Source organism: Amphiprion ocellaris, chromosome 3, assembly GCF_022539595.1.
Source record: "Amphiprion ocellaris isolate individual 3 ecotype Okinawa chromosome 3, ASM2253959v1, whole genome shotgun sequence".
Classification (NCBI taxonomy): Eukaryota; Metazoa; Chordata; class Actinopteri; family Pomacentridae; genus Amphiprion; species Amphiprion ocellaris.
In genome coordinates this window covers 33,370,749-33,388,958 of record NC_072768.1, presented here as the reverse complement: position 1 = coordinate 33,388,958, position 18,210 = coordinate 33,370,749, and the positions used below count along the sequence as shown (strand labels likewise).

At 39.2% G+C, this 18,210-nt stretch overlaps 1 protein-coding gene across 2 annotated transcripts in view; it reads right to left on the bottom strand.

Moving 5' to 3' along the window:
* Positions 1 to 17,320, bottom strand: part of n4bp1 (nedd4 binding protein 1) — a 29,016-nt gene extending 11,696 nt beyond the window's left edge. The window contains exons 1-7 of one of the 2 annotated variants that reach the window (XR_004847351.2): positions 16,750 to 17,320; positions 12,683 to 12,910; positions 11,576 to 11,749; positions 10,401 to 10,930; positions 7,535 to 7,883; positions 6,798 to 7,133; positions 5,089 to 5,324 (exon numbers count right to left, since the gene is read on the bottom strand). Coding sequence is in view for 1 of the 2 variants with exons in the window: in XM_023270560.3 (XP_023126328.2) it covers positions 5,089 to 5,324; positions 6,798 to 7,133; positions 7,535 to 7,883; positions 10,401 to 10,930; positions 11,576 to 11,749; positions 12,683 to 12,910; positions 16,750 to 17,061 (2,165 nt within the window). In the remaining variant the exon portion in view is untranslated. The remainder of the gene's footprint in view (positions 1 to 5,088; positions 5,325 to 6,797; positions 7,134 to 7,534; positions 7,884 to 10,400; positions 10,931 to 11,575; positions 11,750 to 12,682; positions 12,911 to 16,749) is intronic. The other variant, XM_023270560.3, reaches the window with a different exon arrangement.
* Positions 17,321 to 18,210: the final 890 nt, after the last annotated feature.

Genomic DNA, 18,210 nt, shown 5'->3' with positions numbered 1-18,210 from the left:
GTTGCACTGGCAACTGAATTAATTAAAAACCTGTCAATTGGTTTAGAAGCTCCCAACACAAAACATCTTCCACACACACAAGGCAGCATCAGCTGACCCAGATTGTTGGCGGTGACGTGCACGATCTGCACGCGCACGTCAGACAGCTGTAATATAACAAATGGGTAGCTAGGGCAAAAAAACCGCAGAACAACACAAACAACAAGCAGCAGCAGAGATGAGAAACTCCCCGCGAGCAGCCAGCATCACCGAGCAGGAAGCTGGCTGCCGCTGCTACAATCCACAACATCCTAAACGCCATCTGATCTACTTTTAAATATCTGGGTGGGGTAATATTTTTGTGGTTTGGTACTTTTATTTGATGATCTAATGTGTAATAGTGAACTCCACCCCTTTGGCAAGCAGCAAAAACCTGCTATTAATCATCACTTCAGGAAAAATACAACAGACACAAGCTGTTCCAATAGTGGGAATCATTCAGCTTATTTCTATTTTGGTGAAATATTCTTGTGAGCATGATCATTTTTAGGGGAAATTCTTGACTCCAAGTGTTAAATCTGAAACTATAGCTGCGGTACATGAGGTTTCTGTAATCGCTATGTCCCAATACCCCTTTTTATATTTTCATTTTGAACTTTCTGATGCACTAAAATGCCTGTTAGCACACACAGAAAAAGAAAACTTAGACTAGAGATAGAAAACTTTTTGAAAACTAGAGTTCTTCAAGAAATAATTAAATGTTGCCTTATGAATGCAGCTTCTGTTCACTCTTTCTCTTTCCTTATCATGTGAACATCAGTAATAGTTACTTCCCTGTGCACTAGGTTATTATCTTATTCACAAATCTGGCCTCACATGAGCTGTGGCAAAGCAGAGACGCAAAGCAAACATCCTGGCTGGTTGCTTGATAGTCTACACTGTGGTGGGACAAAAAATATTCTGCAGCTCTTGGGTAAAGTGACGTAGGTTTGACCAAAACAAACAAACAAAAACAAAAAAGGTTGAATGGAACCTCTGGCATAAAAAATGACACAATGAGCTAAAGTTAGCCTATTTAGGTGCAGCTGAATGTGGACAATGGGGTACTTAAAGCAACAAAAAGGAGCAGTATCGGGCTCAGCATTAACCCAATCCATGTTTGAGTCTTTCATAGTCATGACCTCAACACACAGAGAGTTTTTATTCCTCAGAACAAGAAGAGAATTGTGAAAGCAGACTGAAATTTTCCATTAGGAAGTTGGACGAGACTCGAGTGTCTGAATTAATCTTTAGATGGTGACAACACCGCACTGTTGAAAAGTACAGATCCGTCCCTGAACGTAACTAAACACAAACTTTTCGGTGACACGGTATGGCATACGTAGACACACAAACAGAAGCCAGAGACACACATGCGCACGCACACACACACGCACACACACACACACACACACAAGATAACACTCGGCTTGCGGTCAGAGCTGCAATGCAAATTCAAGGGAAGTTCCACCAACTGCTGAAAGAGAAAGTGATGAATGACACCGCAAGCAGGAAGAGATTATGCAAGTGGTAGAAATCACCGTGGAAACGTAACCTGATGAGGGAAAACATCTCCAAGCTCGCTAGAATAACTTTATACAACCCAACAATCTCCTTCAGGATCAGGATGAGAATTTTACAATTTATCCAAGGAAGCAGTGACAATTTTTAAAAAATAAATAAACAACAAACAGATCAATAAAACTTATTTATTTGGATTTATAGGCTTTTCTTACACTGTAGAGGAAAGTGGGTCATTTTCTATTTTTATTTTCTATTTTTAATTTTTATTATAATTTTGTATCATCTATTTTTATAATAATTTTTAAAAAACTGTATTTATTTATTATTGATTCTATATTTATTTTTACTTATTAACTACAACTATTATTATTAATGCTGTTTTTAGCTTTGCGTTTATAATTTTACCCTCCATTTTCTCTTATTCCACTTGCTCTTTCCCTCACTTGGAGGTGGGATTTATTATTATATCTGACATTTTGTTTAACTAACTCATTTTGAGAATCTTTCACCTTGTTTGCCCTGCCTGTAAAGCACTTTGTAAACTCTGTTTTTAAAAGTCGCTATATAAATAAATAATAATAATGTTAAACTTTAAACTCATTCAAGTACATATGTGAACTTTTGACACCATACTCTGCACCTTAACCTCTGAAATCTGAAAACCAGCTACTGTTAAAAATTCCACAGCCCAGGATGAAAACTAAGTGAAGCAACAGTTTTTGTCACTGTTCTAGCACCGACTCGATGGAACACGCTCAACAAGATGTTTTTAAAAACTCACCTGTACTGACAAGCATTTGTATACCATTTAATTCTTTATCTGATGCTCTGGTATTGCTCTTTTGAAGGTTGCACTGTTTAATCTAATGGTTTGTGTATTTTAATGTTTTGCAAAAGATTTCTCTGAAAGGTGCTCTTATTATTATTATTTAAGAAGTGAATTTGCATCCAACATTGTCCCATAATAGTTTTTGGACAAATCAAAGTGAAATAATCCTAATGACTGAATATTCTCTGTGATAAACACCAATAGACTAATCAACTAGCTGAAGCAACATCAGTTTAAAATGAACTTGGTCGCTAATCAGGACCAAATATAAAAAACATTCTTCTGCATTTCCTGTATCATCATCTGTATATATGAAGGTTCTTGTGGTAATGTGATGCATACAGTTTGTGCTACTGTAACTTTGTGGCTGTGTTCAGTTGGATTACTGATGTACAGCTCAACAGGTTTACAGATATAATGTGTTCCCTCATCTGAGACGCTGAATCACTCAGAGATAACCATCAGGAAACACACAGGTTAGCTGTGCAGCATGAGTTAAAGTGATGATCTAGTAAAGTTCAAAGAAAGCCACCTTCCTCATATTGAAAATTGTGGCTTGAAGCTCAACAATAACCCACGAATCTGGCTTTTTCTTCTGAGGCAAACTTCTGGTAAGGAGGGAGGAAGGGAGGATGAAATGAGAACGTGAAAGGAAGTGGTTGCAAAAGTGAGAAGTCAGAACAAGGTCATCTGGGATAAAGATTGTGACGACAGCAGACCAGCAGAGAGTGTTGGAGGAATTAAAGACAATAGACTGGACTCCTTCCTTCCTTGTGTGACACAAATGGATAATTCTTGAGCAATTTCTAGAAAAATCAGAAACTACAAGTAAAGATTTTTAAGAAAAGCCTTTTATTCTCGGAAACACCTCCATAGTGAGTGCACCCCCCACGCATCGATATCGTGTCGTTACAACTACTTTCGCTCTGCCAGGCACACGCAGTCATACACAAAGGTGATGAGTAACAACAATATGTGAATGCGTGGGCAAAGTTTTGGTGCTCCTACACAATAAGGGTTGTAGCTGTGGCCTACGCACTGTAACAGATGTATGGTTTGTGAGTGAGTGTGAGTGTGTGACCTTATAACTGATAAAGGCACTGCTGATGGGAAGGGTGATGGTTTCATGTACAAAAAGAAAAAAAACGTGGTGAGTGTATTACAGGTGTGGGAAGTTACACGATTCAAAAACGCGAATTGTGTTTGTCATCAAATGAGTTACAACCTCCGAAAGTCGGAAGAAATAGTAATGTGCTGCATTTATGACCGACATTCTCCAATCACACACGCTAACCTTTTAGCTGTTGTTTTGTTTTCATAACGCACAGAGGAGCTGATGGTGATTCACACAAGCATCTCTTGAAAACTATAACTATTCCAGTTATTATGAATCCACCGGTAATACCTACGCCTTCTTAAAAAGTGCCGGTAAACCACTCTGCACATTTATTGTACCCTCCTCTTGTTGCTTCACACTACACAACTGTGCCAATAACGAAGAACCCTAAAAGGACCAGAAGCCACAACGAGATTCCCTAAGCTGAGCTAATATGTGCAACGGAGAAAGTAAGCCCCTCGTGAAAGCCGCAGTTCTGTCACAGCATGAAATATACTGACGACAAAAGCTTCGAGAGAGCGCAAAACACATTTGAGAGCTGCTCAAGTCTGCAAGTCAACCTCTGAGAGCGCGAATTAGATTTGCAAGTGAGGAAGAAGAAGCCAGAATTGCAAGTGAAACAGATGATTCAAGCATTCAGGGAATTGTGCGACTGCGTTCGGATGAGCAACAAGGATTCTCATGACCGTAACGATCAAAGCTGCTCACTTTTAGCAGACAGCAAGTCCAAACTCAAAACGAAAACAGACCGTCAGCTTTTCAGTCTGCCCTTTGAGCGAAGGGTGAACCTGTTTGACCTTCTATTTGGAAAATGAAACCAGACGGGGCAGTTTCTTTAAATATCCAAAGAAGAAAAAGGGCAGCATTTGATATTAATACTACTAACACTAAATGACTAATATCAGATTCAATATGTCGATTACTTCTGAGGGTAAAACTAATTTTTGAAGAAGTATCCTCTACTATCTTTTCTTTTTAAACAAATGAAATGGCGAGTGATGACAAAGCTCTCAAATAACAGTCATAATTTACATGTTTGCTCACATGTACATGAACTCTTTGTTAGATTCCTTGTTACTGAACCTGTACAGGTCATAGACATTATTATATTATGAATTATGTATTATTGTATTTTGTTCTACTCTGCATTATGTGTCTTAGGGTTGTTTTTATTGCATTGTATTGTTTTCAATCATTTGTTATGGTATATATCGTGATGGTGCAGCTGCACATCATTGCCTCAGACACATTTTTCTTTGGGGCAGGAGAGTATATCTCATATTATCTTACCGAATCTAATGTGTATCTGAAGGCTTGTTCCCATTAAACCCATATCTATTATTGATTTCTGCACATAGAAACCTTCAACAAAGATGATTATTCATCTGCCACAGTAAAGTTTTCTACTGATGAGCAACTTTCACAACGTTAATGACACTTTTTCATATGATTCCTTTATATTTCCAAAGAATAACATATGCACATTCCACATTTTTCTAATGAAACATCTTTATTTTACTTGCTTTGTGCTTTAGTTTGATTCTGGGCAAAGACCACCACGCCAGTGTATATTTGTTCATCTGTGTGTTTTCAGACTCACGCCATCGCCACGTTGCTGCCGTCTATGATGATGTGTCTCAGCTCTGGACGTCCCGGCTCATTGGGCAGATTCAGGGTGAAGGGAGTCCTCAGCGACTGGTGGAAACGAGCCAAACCAGTCACCGGAGGGGCAGGTGGGTCGTTGGCAGGGGGCGTCCGGGCCAAACCCCCGTGAAAACCCATGTGTCCGATGGTCTGGTAGGGAGAGGCCGAGGGTCGGGGGATAGGCTGAGCTGACTAAGGAGGAAAATAAATAGAAAGACAATGAAGTGTTTGATGTTGTGAATCAGAACGAAACCCGTCCAAGCTATCACTGTGTGTTTAAGTTAACGGCTCATTCCCAGCTCTGTAGAGGATGGAAAATGTGACACTATATCTAAAAACATCTCCATATCTTGAACAAATTGTGGCTTTAAAAGGAGATTTTTCAGTACCCTACATGTGTAAGAATAGTACATGTATCAAGTCTTTGTCAACCAAACTAAAACCCTAGATAAATTTTTTAAACAGTCAAGTCCTGCTCAAAGATTATTCTACTTATATGCTGTCCAGTAGCTTGTAATAAACATAATCTTATACCAACATTATCTCATTGTGTTTCATTACTACTCACTTTCATCCAGAAGTAAAACTGATATTTCTAAACCATCTAGTCGACAAGCAGAAATGATTCATCAGTAGGAGTCACAGGTTAAAACTGACTGTTGCTTGATTTTCTGATCAAAGTCCACAACTTTCCCAGATACCTAAAAAATGTCCCAATCCAGCACGAGCCTTGGGAAACTAACCTTTTCAATATTGCATCAATACAAAAAGAAAACCAGCTCAGTAAAGATCCTCTATCTTTTAAAAAATCTAACATTTACTCCTTTTTCTCACTGAAAGACAAGGATCTATGAATACAGAAATACCGTACATCTACAAAGTTTAACCACTTGACACAAGAGTTTTTTTATTTTAGTGCTTGTGCAGTGGAAGTTTTCAGGTTTGCACTAGGGTATCAGTATTTTTATTGATTGATTACTGATAAGTTAAATGTGCGACTTCAGGTCTGATGCAGCCTCCTCTCTGTCTGTCATCACTCTGTAGTCTCAGAAATGTCCCTCAAGCAGCAAAACCTGAATAAGAAACACAAACCAGGAAATTTGCTTCTCACAAATTGGCTAAAGCTATGCTAACGGCTAGTGGCTCAGTTAGAAGGCAGCCACAGGTTAACCTGAAACAGAGTCTGGAAAACAATAATTAATAATGCTTTAAGATATGAAATGTAGTGGGCAATAAAACAGAACAAAGAAATATTAAGAAAGTAGAAAAGAACAGCAGATTCAACTGCAGGAAACAAACTGATCAATCTCAATGGATCCCAAATAAACAACAGAGAGAGTCCCAATTTAATCACTCCTACTTCTATTTTTCATATTCAGTTATGGTCACCCTTTATGAATGAAGAAGCCTAGTTATGGGTGGCGAGTTCTCTGCTGTCACATGAGTTAAAACATTACATTTAATGTATATCAATTCCAAATATCGGCCATTCTTGAGCACCAATAATCGCCATCGGCCCCGGAAAACCCATATCGTCTGATCCCTAATAAGCATAGATAAACTTCGCCACCTAAGAAGTTCTGCACATAGAGCACTCTTCCATCCAAGTTAACAATAAGCAAAACAGATTGCTGAGCGCAGCTGGTTCTTGAAGGTAATACCTACACTGGGGGTCGAAGCCAAGGAGGTCGTGGTGGCGGTGAGCCATTGAGGCGTACTGCGAAGCGCCGTCACGTTCTCAACTTTCACTGACCCTCCTAAAGTCTGAGTCCCGCCTCGAGACAGGTAATCCCTCTGCGAGACTCCGCCCCCTCCCCTGGCCAGGTAGTCAGTTCTGGATCCTGACTGTGTGTCGAGGTGTGCGACCGTCATCACCCGAGACGTTCTGCTATCTGCTGTTTTGGTGTCCGTGGGGATGACATCATCATCATCATCAATAGTTATAACCTCATAGTTTCCTGCTCCTCCTTGAGCACTAGAACTCCTCTTGATAGTGATGGCCTGAAATGAGATTTGATATTTTTCTTACAAAAAAATACAAATATGCTAATAATTTAAGGTAAATAAACCACATGATTTTAAAATAAAGATTACTGCCAAGTCATGTTCTGAACCTGAACTGATCCAGTAAGATGAGTCATAGGATGAGCTACTTATTGGAAATGATCTGATGTGAAGAGATCAGAGTATGAGATAGAAGACAAAATCAGGAGAACAAATGTGTCACGGTAGATAAGATGTCAAAGATATAAATGTGACATGAGGTCACGGTGATGTGAGAAATGATAAATAAATAGTTTGGTGTTATCAAAAAATGTATCATACAAAGGCAGGTGACACATTACATCTACACCGCTTGGCTCTAAGATTGTCTAGAAATACTGTTAAAAGTTTTAGAATACCTGCTGAGTGCTCGTCTCGCTACCGCTGCACTGCCTCCGGTGGCCCAACCCGTTGCTACTGCTCCCATGCTGGTTGGGTTTAATGTTCTCTTTGGACCTGCCGGGATCCACTAACGTCCTGCTCAGCTCCTTCTCTCTGAAGCGAGAGACTGTCGAGGAGGATGATGACGAGGAGGGAGCGTCTGAATTACGCACAGAGTTCAATCGTCTCTCTTTCTCCCCTCCTTTTGACCCCTCTTCACAACGTTTGGTTTCCTCCACAATTTTTTCCAGGACGAGGAAGGTGTCTTCCGTCTGTCCCGTTGCCTTGACGACGCGCTCCACCACTTCTTGCTGGTAGCCCATGGTTCTGGAGAAAATGTGCGTTGACAGTGTTTCAGTCTTAAGCAAGAGAAGTGTTAACCTTCGAAGCCCTCAAAATCCGAAAGGTATTCTATCATAACTAAATAACCAAATGAATATATAAATAATTAAATAACAAAAAAGCAAGAAAACAGCTTAGTCCTCAGGCTAATAAACTATAAAAACAGAAAGAACTGTTGGATTATCAACCTTCAAATGGCCCTTGAACTTGGAAAAATTAACCAAATGTAAACTTAAATTCACAATATTTTATGGAAATCCCAGTTTCCTAACTGTCTTACTTAAAATTGGCTTAAAATAAAGATTAAGCCTCAGCATGAACTACACTGTCAGAAACAAAAAATTCTCCTCAGTGCAACTGCTGCACTGCAATTAGTGACTCAGCTGTGACCAACAGTCATGTGACAGAAACTCAGGGACTTTTTGTCTGAACTACAGTCTGTGTTTACACAGAGCAAATTGGAAATTATTAGATGACTGTGTAAACAAATTAAAAATCTTAACTAGTAAATTAATTACAGTATATAGAGCCAATATTTTTCCCATATTGGTAATGTCTGTGGACACTTGGAAAAATGTTCTACATATTGATTCATGTTTTTTTCTCGTAATTTTACATAATAAATAAATAAAAGAATAATAATAATCAAAGAAATTCATATCTATTTAGTTTTATTTATGGCATTATAACTTGGTTGTACTAAAAATAAACATTTCTAAGTTCTCTCTACTTCTAGTAACAGTTGTGCAGTATTCATAGAGGTGCAGAGCTCCATGCTGCAATGAAAATGAGCCTACAGTGAGTAAAAATGTGACATGAACAAAGAAAAAAACACCCACAAACTGTTTGTGGTTCAGAGGGTTAATGGATGAGTTCACATTTTTGACTTCAAGCTACACTCACATGCCCATATGTACATTAAAAGAGTTAAACATGGCTGTCTATACTGGCTATGAAGTCAGTTTTCCTAAAGCAATTTCAGAGATGCAGGACAAAATCCATGGTCCTTGTTTTGTGAAAAAGTTTCATCTAAAGCTCCATGAGGATAAGTTAGACAAGTGTAGTGACTCCATTCTGAGATAGAAACAATAAAGATTTGTTCTTTTTGTTAATATTTCACAATAGCCACTCGGCAAGGAAACTTCACACACAGAAAATTTTACACTACATAAATCTTTAAATATGAAGACATACTTGATTTAACTAACTAAAACTGGCATTTGTAACACGTAAACATTTTTATGCTTTTTTGGTACAGAATGTCTTCCTTCTTTATGGCCAATATGGACATGACGAAAATCACAACAATTTCTGTTTTCTACGGACATGTGAGCATTGTTTTAAAACAGAACAAAATTAGACTTAAATAGACCACATTAGGGGTACATCCAGTGATTCTTTCCCCTGTTACTGACAACAGTAAAACATGCTCATCACAAAACTTTCTTACACTACAATTCCTCCGTTTCACTCTCCCTCCAGGTTAAGAGTCTGAGTGTCAACCTCGACAGTACTCTATCTTTTCAATCTCACATCAGTAACATCACCTTGTCGGTCTACTTCCACCTACGAAACATCAATCATCTCCACCCCTGCCTCACCCCCCACACTGCCGCCATCCTTGTCCACAGCCTCCTCACTTCTCCTCTGGATTATTGTAACTCACTCCTCTTCGGCCTCCCTCACAAATCCCTCCATAAACTTCAACTGGTCCAGAATTCAGCTGCCCGTATCATTACTCGGACTCCCTCCATCCACCACATCACTCCTGTCCTTCAACAGCTCCACTGGCTCCTGGTTCAGGTCCGCATCCAACACAAAATCCTCCTGTTAACATTCAAGACCATTCATAACCTCGCCCCCTCATATCTGTCCGACCTCCTCCATGTTCCCACTCCCTCCGATCCTCTTCATCTATACACCTGTCTGTCCCCTCTGCCCGTCTCACCACCATGGGGAGCAGAGCATTCAGCCGCTCTGCTCCCCGTCTCTGGAATTCATTGCCACCCCAACTAAGAAACATGGACTCATTCCTCCATTTCAAACCACAACTCAAATCACATCTGTTCAAAGCTGCATATTCCATCTGATGCCAATTGCCCTGTCTCTATTGTTTTTAATGTTTATAAATTTGTAATGTGCACATATGGATATGAGAAAGAAAGGCGCCTTCAAATAAAATGTCTTATTATTATTACTGTTATTATTATTGTTATTATTAACATCGAGTCAAAGGTGACTCCATCAGATGTTTTATTTTGTCCTACTAATGGCCTAAAACCATATAATCAGATAAGACCAAGGAAAACAGCCAAGTCTCACATTTCAGGACCTTGAATTGTCACATTTTGAAATTTTATGTGTGAAAATCCTTAATTAAGTTGTTGTTTATCAGTGGAGTTGTTGATCACTCAGGATCACATGTTGTAGCTAATTCCTGACAGCTCTAATATAATAATGACAGATTCTTTTGCAAACATTTCTAACTGTTATGATCTTTACCTGAAAAAATTGACCAGACAGCGGAGGTTGGTTTCTGGGCTGACTGCCTCTCCGTCGTCTGAGACGCCCTCACTGGAGTCCAGGATGATCTGACCGACCACTGTGTTCGCTTTAGCCGAGGAGGAGGAGGAGGAGGAGGAGGAGAGGGACGATGAAGCTGATGGGGTTTTGGATCTACAGCTGTTGCTGCCTCCTCGACCCTCTCTGTCCCGCTGTCGTTCCCTCTCCCTTGCTCTCTCCGGTGACTCCTCCCTTCGTTCCAGGGAATATTGTCTCTTTGTATCCCGAGTCTCGCTCTCGGATGAGCGCCGCTTGTGTGAAGGCCGGGTGCCATTAAGCAGGACGGCCTCGGGGCCTAAACCGATCCCACCTCCTGCTTTCCCGGTGACAGATGATGCCGCCGCCGTCCCTCTTTCCTCGAAGCTGGTGTCCAGGATGCGGTTGGAAAGCTCCGTCACAGGGGTGCTACTCTGCGATCGGTCCTGGTCGACCTCTGTCACGCTAGGATGTAGCGCCTGGCTGAGCAGAGCCTGGGAAAGGAAACACACCGGCATCAATCTCGGTTAGGAAAGTACTGTAAAAGTTCCCTTCAAACATGAATGCGCCATTGCTCATACTGTACTTCCCTGTGTGTCCTACGTGGTTCTTCTTACCAAAACCAGAGATTGTTTTGGTAAGAAGAACCAAATCAGGACACCTGGGAAAACTGCGTCACTTGTTTGCTAAAATTCTGCTTCTAAATACCTACAGAAACCTTTCAAAGCAAGATTTACTACACCTTTTTACAAACAGATCTTGAAAATAAAAAGCAGGAAGTAAATTCACTGCAATAATGTTGGGCAATTTCACGCCTTAGCAGCAACTTACACCAACTTATTCAATCCCAGAATGTGCAGTTTTACAGCTGAGCTGTGGAAGGAAACATATACAGCCGAGTTTGCCACATTTTTAAGTGTAGCGATGGTCCACGAAGCATCGGGACAACCATTTAAAATCTCACACAGGCCGCTTACAGCTCATAAAGCAGTATGGTTACAATCCCACAGGAGAGACAGTTTACTTTTTTCTAAATTTGCTACCATTATCCAAAGGCCCCCGGGGCGATTCGAGTTTCTGCTGGACGCTGTGGTTATGTTTAACTGCTATAAATCAGGTTAAAAAAGGTGCACACTAACCAGAGAAGATGTGTTAGTGCTTGTGGGGCTGTGAACCAGCCCCAGTAGCTCCTCCTTCAGGGCGCTGGGCAGCAGCAGAAGCTCCATAGTGTACTTATCATCCCTTTCCTCCACAAAGGACTTGAACGTTCGTTTCACCATCGGTTCTCTGTCACTTGGCAGACTTTGCTTCTCCTGGACAGAAAACAAAAGCATAGATTTGAGGATTTCGTACCATATACTGTCACTTAGAGAATATTTCTCTCTTTTCTATTTAATAGGACTTCAAATAACAATTTCCATTATCAGTTCTCAACTTCCTGATTTGATTTCTTACTTGATGGTTTAGAAAATGCCATAAAAACTCCTAATGACTATTTCCCAGAACCCATGATGATGACTTCAAAAGTTTCATTTTATCGGAACAACTGACCGAAACCGAAAGATGTTCTATTTACTGTCATGTATTGTTAATAAAAGCATAAAATCTCCACATTTAAGGAGCTTAAATCAGGGCATTTGAAAATATATGCATGAAAAATCACTTGGATGAGGTCATCAAATTTTCCCTATCGCTATATTTTAGTAAAATATCACAAAATCCTTGAGTCCAATGTGTCTCCATCAAATGTCTTATTTTTTTCTGACTAACAGTTCAAAACCAGATAATATTTAACACAAGCAACAAATTTTCACATTTCAGATCAAGGAGTTATCACAATTTTGACATCTTCTGTCTAAAAAAAATGACTTAATAATATGTTGTTTTTCAATAGAGTTGTGCTAATATTGAAATGTATTTATTGTGAGATCAAGAAAAGCAGCAAATTCTCACATTTTAATACAGGAGTTATAACATTTTTGCCATTTTATTGGTGAAAATGAATCAGTGAATTTCTTGTTCATTAAATGAGTTCATGATATCTGTCTGATGATATATTTAGGACCCTAAAAATCCTATTACATCTGCACTGCCTGTAGACACCATGGTCCTATTATCGCACTTGAACTTGTTTTATGGCACTTCTCCAGGTTGTTTTCTCCTGACTACATCCTTGCTTACGTCGCTTTGGATAAAAGCGTCTGCTAAATGAAAATGTAGGAGTGTAGAGAATTGTAGACCCGTACTTGGAATAGTGCTACAAACTGCTGAACTCTGCTCTGGGCCATCACGACCGGTTCAGCCCGACCCAAGAGCCGCAGACGGCCCGGTTCAGGTACCAGAACTTCAGCGCTCGTGTCCCGGATGAGTCTGTCCAAAAAGAGCCCCCGGGCGCCGGCGAAGATACAGTGCATGTCCACCGGGTAACGCTCTTCTTTCTGCAGTTCTGGGTCACACAGTCCTCGAACATATTCCTGCACGATGAGGAAGAAATACAACTGTCACTGCATTTCAGGGAACAACAGCATCAATAATTAAACACCTGTAATTACCATATATGAGGGGAGTATTTTTTTGTAGCTTGACAAACTCTACAAAGTTTGAACAATGTGAGTAAGTACTAAAAAAAGATAAAAACTATCAACTATCTGAGTTACTACAGAAGTCAAACAGACTCCATGGCAATCTTGTTACCAAATGCTGCTAAAAATGCATCTGTGATTTCTGTAAAATTCTGAATAAATGACATTAAGCAATAAAAATGTATATACCCATTTCATAATTCAGAAGCACACACACATTACAGTCTCACAACTCATTTTAGAGCAGTAAAAGCTGACACATGCTGAAACTAAACGCTTGTCATTAATTCAGGGAATCTCCTGGCTGTGGCAAATATTTGGATGAATCAGCTGCAGGTGGGCGCGGTAACTTCCTTACAGATACTATGTCACATTTCAATAGCATTACTGTGCCGTGAAAACAAAAATCCAAGCACACAATGTAAAATGACTCAACAATGACAAGGTGGGAGAAAAATGGAGGACATCAGACTTGAAAGACAACCTGATCGTGAATATTTGGGCTACTAAAATGAATCTACCGCTAAAACGAGTTTCCTGTAGCGCTGGTTCTCAGTAATAACCACTAGGGATGAGGTAACCTTGCGAGACCCCTACTAGAAAGACAATGGAAGACATCTGGTTTCTAGCTTAGTTTAAAAATTTGGATGCAAATTCTACTTAAGTTGCAGTAGATTTACTTAGTTTTTGTTGATTTTAAAGTAAAAAGTTATAGTTCCTGAGATTAAGGTATTATTAGTAAGTATTTATGTGTTTTTTTTTTTTTAACTAAATACTACACATTCTTGAGTACTATCACCAACAAAAAGCAGACAGTCCCACACCCCTCGAAAGCAATACTTACAGTACACCTAAAAGCTCAACCTGTGCCAACATAATCAAATGTAGAAATTCCTCATTTGCCACCACATTAGGCAGGTCCCGGAAGATACAAACTAAATATATTGAAATTACAGTCCTAATGTTATCTATGGACAAGAAAATGAAACAACCACTAATATGACTTCTGGATAAAACCTATGACAGAGAAGTCTGAGGATTACCAGAGTATGCAGTGACACATTTTCTGGTTTTTACTCACACTGTAAGTACCAGATATCAAATTCCCAAACCGTGCACATGTTGTTTTGTGTTATTAATTTCAGAAAAATCACCTTGAAATAATTAAAACAGCTTTACTCAATCCACTTTTGTCTTACAAAATTTAAAAGATACTTGGTCTTTATTTTAATATTTTATTTCAGTTCATCTACATGTTTTTTTAATCTAGAGAAAACCAACCCTATAATAATTAATCATTACAGCTTTTCTTGATACACTTCTGTCTGATAAAATTTAAAAGTTGCTCAGTCTTTGATTTAATATTTTATTTCACTTCATCCACAGTTTTTTTTTCTTATCTAAAAAAACAGCCCTATAATAATTAATTATTACACTTATAATTGATCCATTTCTATTTGATGAAATTCAAAATTTGCTCAGTTTATAATGTAATATCACATTTGATTTCATCCAAGATATCAGAACTTTCACTATTGAGTACTGATTATACTAAACAGCAGCGCATACAAACAAACAGCCCCATTTGCTCATCACAAAGATCTGCATTCAGGGGTCAAATTTAGACATTGTACAAATAAAATACATAAATCATCTATCAATTTGGATGTGAGAAGCTCTTGCAAATAAATTCTGGTCAGAATCACATGTTTCGATTATAAAAGGATGACAAGAGAAGTTGTCATAGGAATAATGGCAGTGGTTTCCCAAACTAGAGGAAATGCCAACATCACTTGGTGTGGTTATGCAGGAAGTCAGCGCTGACTCCTTGGTAATCCTTATCACGAGAAGAACAGACCAACGGTGAAATTACCATTTCCACATCACGTTATCGGTTGACTGGCAGAGCTTGGAACAGCTGGTTACGGTATGAATAACAGAGAGACTCATGACACGAGATGCAGAAGTGTGAACGATGATGTTGAGTGGGAAATCACACAGAAAAAAATAAATCTGACTGAGATTGCGAGTCAGATGTCGATGGCTGTTTTGCATGAGTAAGCATGATATATTATCTCTAAATGTATATCGGATTCATGTGACTTTTAAATTGACGGCTGTGTTTCGAGTTGAATTCTGTGTCTGATAATATTATTCGCAAGTTTAGAGGAGTACGGACATCTGTAGCTGATAGTTTTTAGGAGTAGACCTGGGACTCCATTGGAATCTTAGAGGTGTTTAAAGACAAAAAATGTAATTATCTTAGTATCCTGATTTCTTTAAATCAAGTGCCTGTCACAAATATACAAGAATAAACATATTGCACCATATCATTATAATTTGAACAAGCCAAACACATTCAAACAATAAAAATGTAACACCATAAGTTCCTACATGGAGATCCCCTGGTCCAAAAGTCCCATAAAATTACAGGTTCTAGGGAAAAATGTCTGACACAAACACACAACAATGTCAGTAAATTATACGATAATTCAAAAAGAAAAAGAATAAAATGTGATGAATTTTAAAATATTTTTTAGTTGTTTTTATAACATTTTTGGATACTTTCACACAAAGTCTATGTTTAAATGCTGCAATTAGTCCTAGAAATAACAGAGAATCAAACATAAAGTAGTAATAGTAAGTAATAGTAAAGTGTATTACGATCTATCGATACACAGACCCACTTTAGTTTTTGCTCGTCATACTGCAGACAATACATTTTTGCTTTCTATAACAACTTTTACCCGTTTATGGGTTCATGAAGTTTAAATGACATCGCACAACTATACTAACTCTATTAACATATTAAGTATTATATCAACTTCAACATACATTTTCTATATTTTAATGTCGACTTTAGTGTATTTTAGCCTCCCACAAACTTGCCAGTGCACCGATATTATTGTGATTATACCATATTCTGATTTAGCTTCGGGTTTCCTCCCTTAAACTCACATTATTTTACTGTATATTTAACCGTGAAGTCATAATTAAGTATGTTTAACCTAAACGAATGTACGGACATAAAACAGAGGGTGTCAGAAACTAAAATGAGTCACAATGCTTTAAAAAAAAAAAACTAACAATACAAGCATAAAGTTCACACTAGCATTTAAAACGGACAACACCCACTGTATCTAACTAGAATTTATTTTTAAACTGAAATGACTTATTTGAGGTGCATCTCAAACAGCGGTGACTTCTTTGATAAATTTGTTGTACTGAGAACTCTCAGGCCAGCTACAAACCACGTAAATCAAATGTCATGACATTTATGACAAGATACCACAATATAAATACTGTGGTAATATTTTGAGAACGTTATGACTACTGTGACTTTCACAAAATATGCCTGTCCAGCACTAGACGTGGGTGATATTATGTCTGAAGAAGGGCTGTTACTGTTGCTGATGTGGTGCCACAGTGTCTCCTACTACAACAAGTTCATATAAGTTCGCACACCAGGAAAGCACAAACATAACAGGAATATTTCTGATTTTATCTAAGGCTAGTGCCGTTTTATTTTCTAGCTTTAAGAAGTCAGATGTGTTGTGATGGAGCAGCAAGAACTGGTGCTAATCACAGGACTCTGGTGCACCTGTTCAACAAGCTCAACAGTCACAGTTGAGACGTTATTTGGGCGTAAATTGGCTAAAATCAAGTCCAGTGAGAGGAAGCGTTTAGTTTATCACCAGAAATGCAAGTGAAACTGCAATAAAGAAGCTCACCTTTGCCTTCGACACGTCGTCTCTGTTGCCTCTGAGCTGCAGCCATATCTGCCGTAATGTTTTGCTGCCGTGCTGCTGTCCTGTGTGGTCCAACAGACCGATAATGGTGAACGTCACTTTAAAAACCTGCTCAACTCGAGGCTTGGCACATTTCAGCTCCTCTTCTTTATCCTCCAGAACCGTGAACTCGTCCACGGTGGCGGCCTCTTGCTGCTGCCTGCCGGCTGACGCAGGGAGCCTGCTAGTCGGCTGCTCCGGGCACGTTAGCTCGGTGACTCGTCTCATTCCGAGGAGGGGCCGCGTTGTTGACATTCCGCCTCTCGGTCCGACCGTCGCTCCTGACGACGACGTCTTAATTTCCAACAGTTTCTGTGCCGCTGGGAGCTTTTGGGGTTTTCATGGTGTCCTTTGTTTCGTATTCCGGAGCGACGCGGCAACGTTTACGGCGTCTAACGACATGAACACAGCAGCGGAGCTAGCTTAATAACTCGGAAGCCCCGAGTGACGTATCCGGAAAGTCCCAGTGATGGCGTCATCAAAACACGACAGTGAAGTGTGCTCCTCACGGCGAGTCCACAGATGATTATCTATGAAAACAAGCGCTGAAAACAAGACGCAGGATGACCTACATCCTTACGACGTAAATGCAGATGGTGTGAGATGAGGCCGCCTTTTCTGAAGTTTCACTAACTCGTGTTTACGTGCTGTTTGTGTACGGAGCGACTGATGTGTGTTTGGTTAAATATTATGAGGGAGTGTGCAGATGTGCAGGCCCGGACAGGCACAGCGATCCAGAAGCATTACAGCAGCAGTGATGTGCATTTTTTGAGCAGCTTTGCCCTCTTGTGGTTGTCAGAGGTCGTTGCTGGCTGCCGATCGGTGAAGCAGAAGGAGGCAGTCAACTCAGCCTAGGATCAACTCTCCAATTATATTTCTGCAACTACTGCAACAACCTTCTGCAAAATAACACTAGTTTTAGTTGAAGAACTACATTTCCAGGATACTAATTTTGCACCACCTGCCGAATCGGACAATCAATAAAATGTGCAACTTATGGTTTTAAATGTGTATTTCACCCAAAATAATATTTTTTGTACAATAATTTATAGTTTTAGATGTTTATTCACCCTATATGATACTCTTCTTTTAAAATCTCAACACTTAACATAGTAAGGCGAAGATCTTACAAACTTTGAACAGAAAACCCAGCAATCCAAAATTTTAAAGGTTATTCCACCAAAGTAGTACTTTCTAATGAACAAACTATGGGTTTAAAGGTTTATTCAAAACAAAATGCTACTTTATTTATTTATTTTACAAGTACTTATATATATGAATATGTTTTAATGGTTTACTCCCACCAAAATACTACTTTCTTTGCAAGTATACGTTAAAGGTTTATCGCCCCTAAATCTCACTTTCTAATGGACAAGTTATGGTTTTTAAAGTTTATTCCACCCA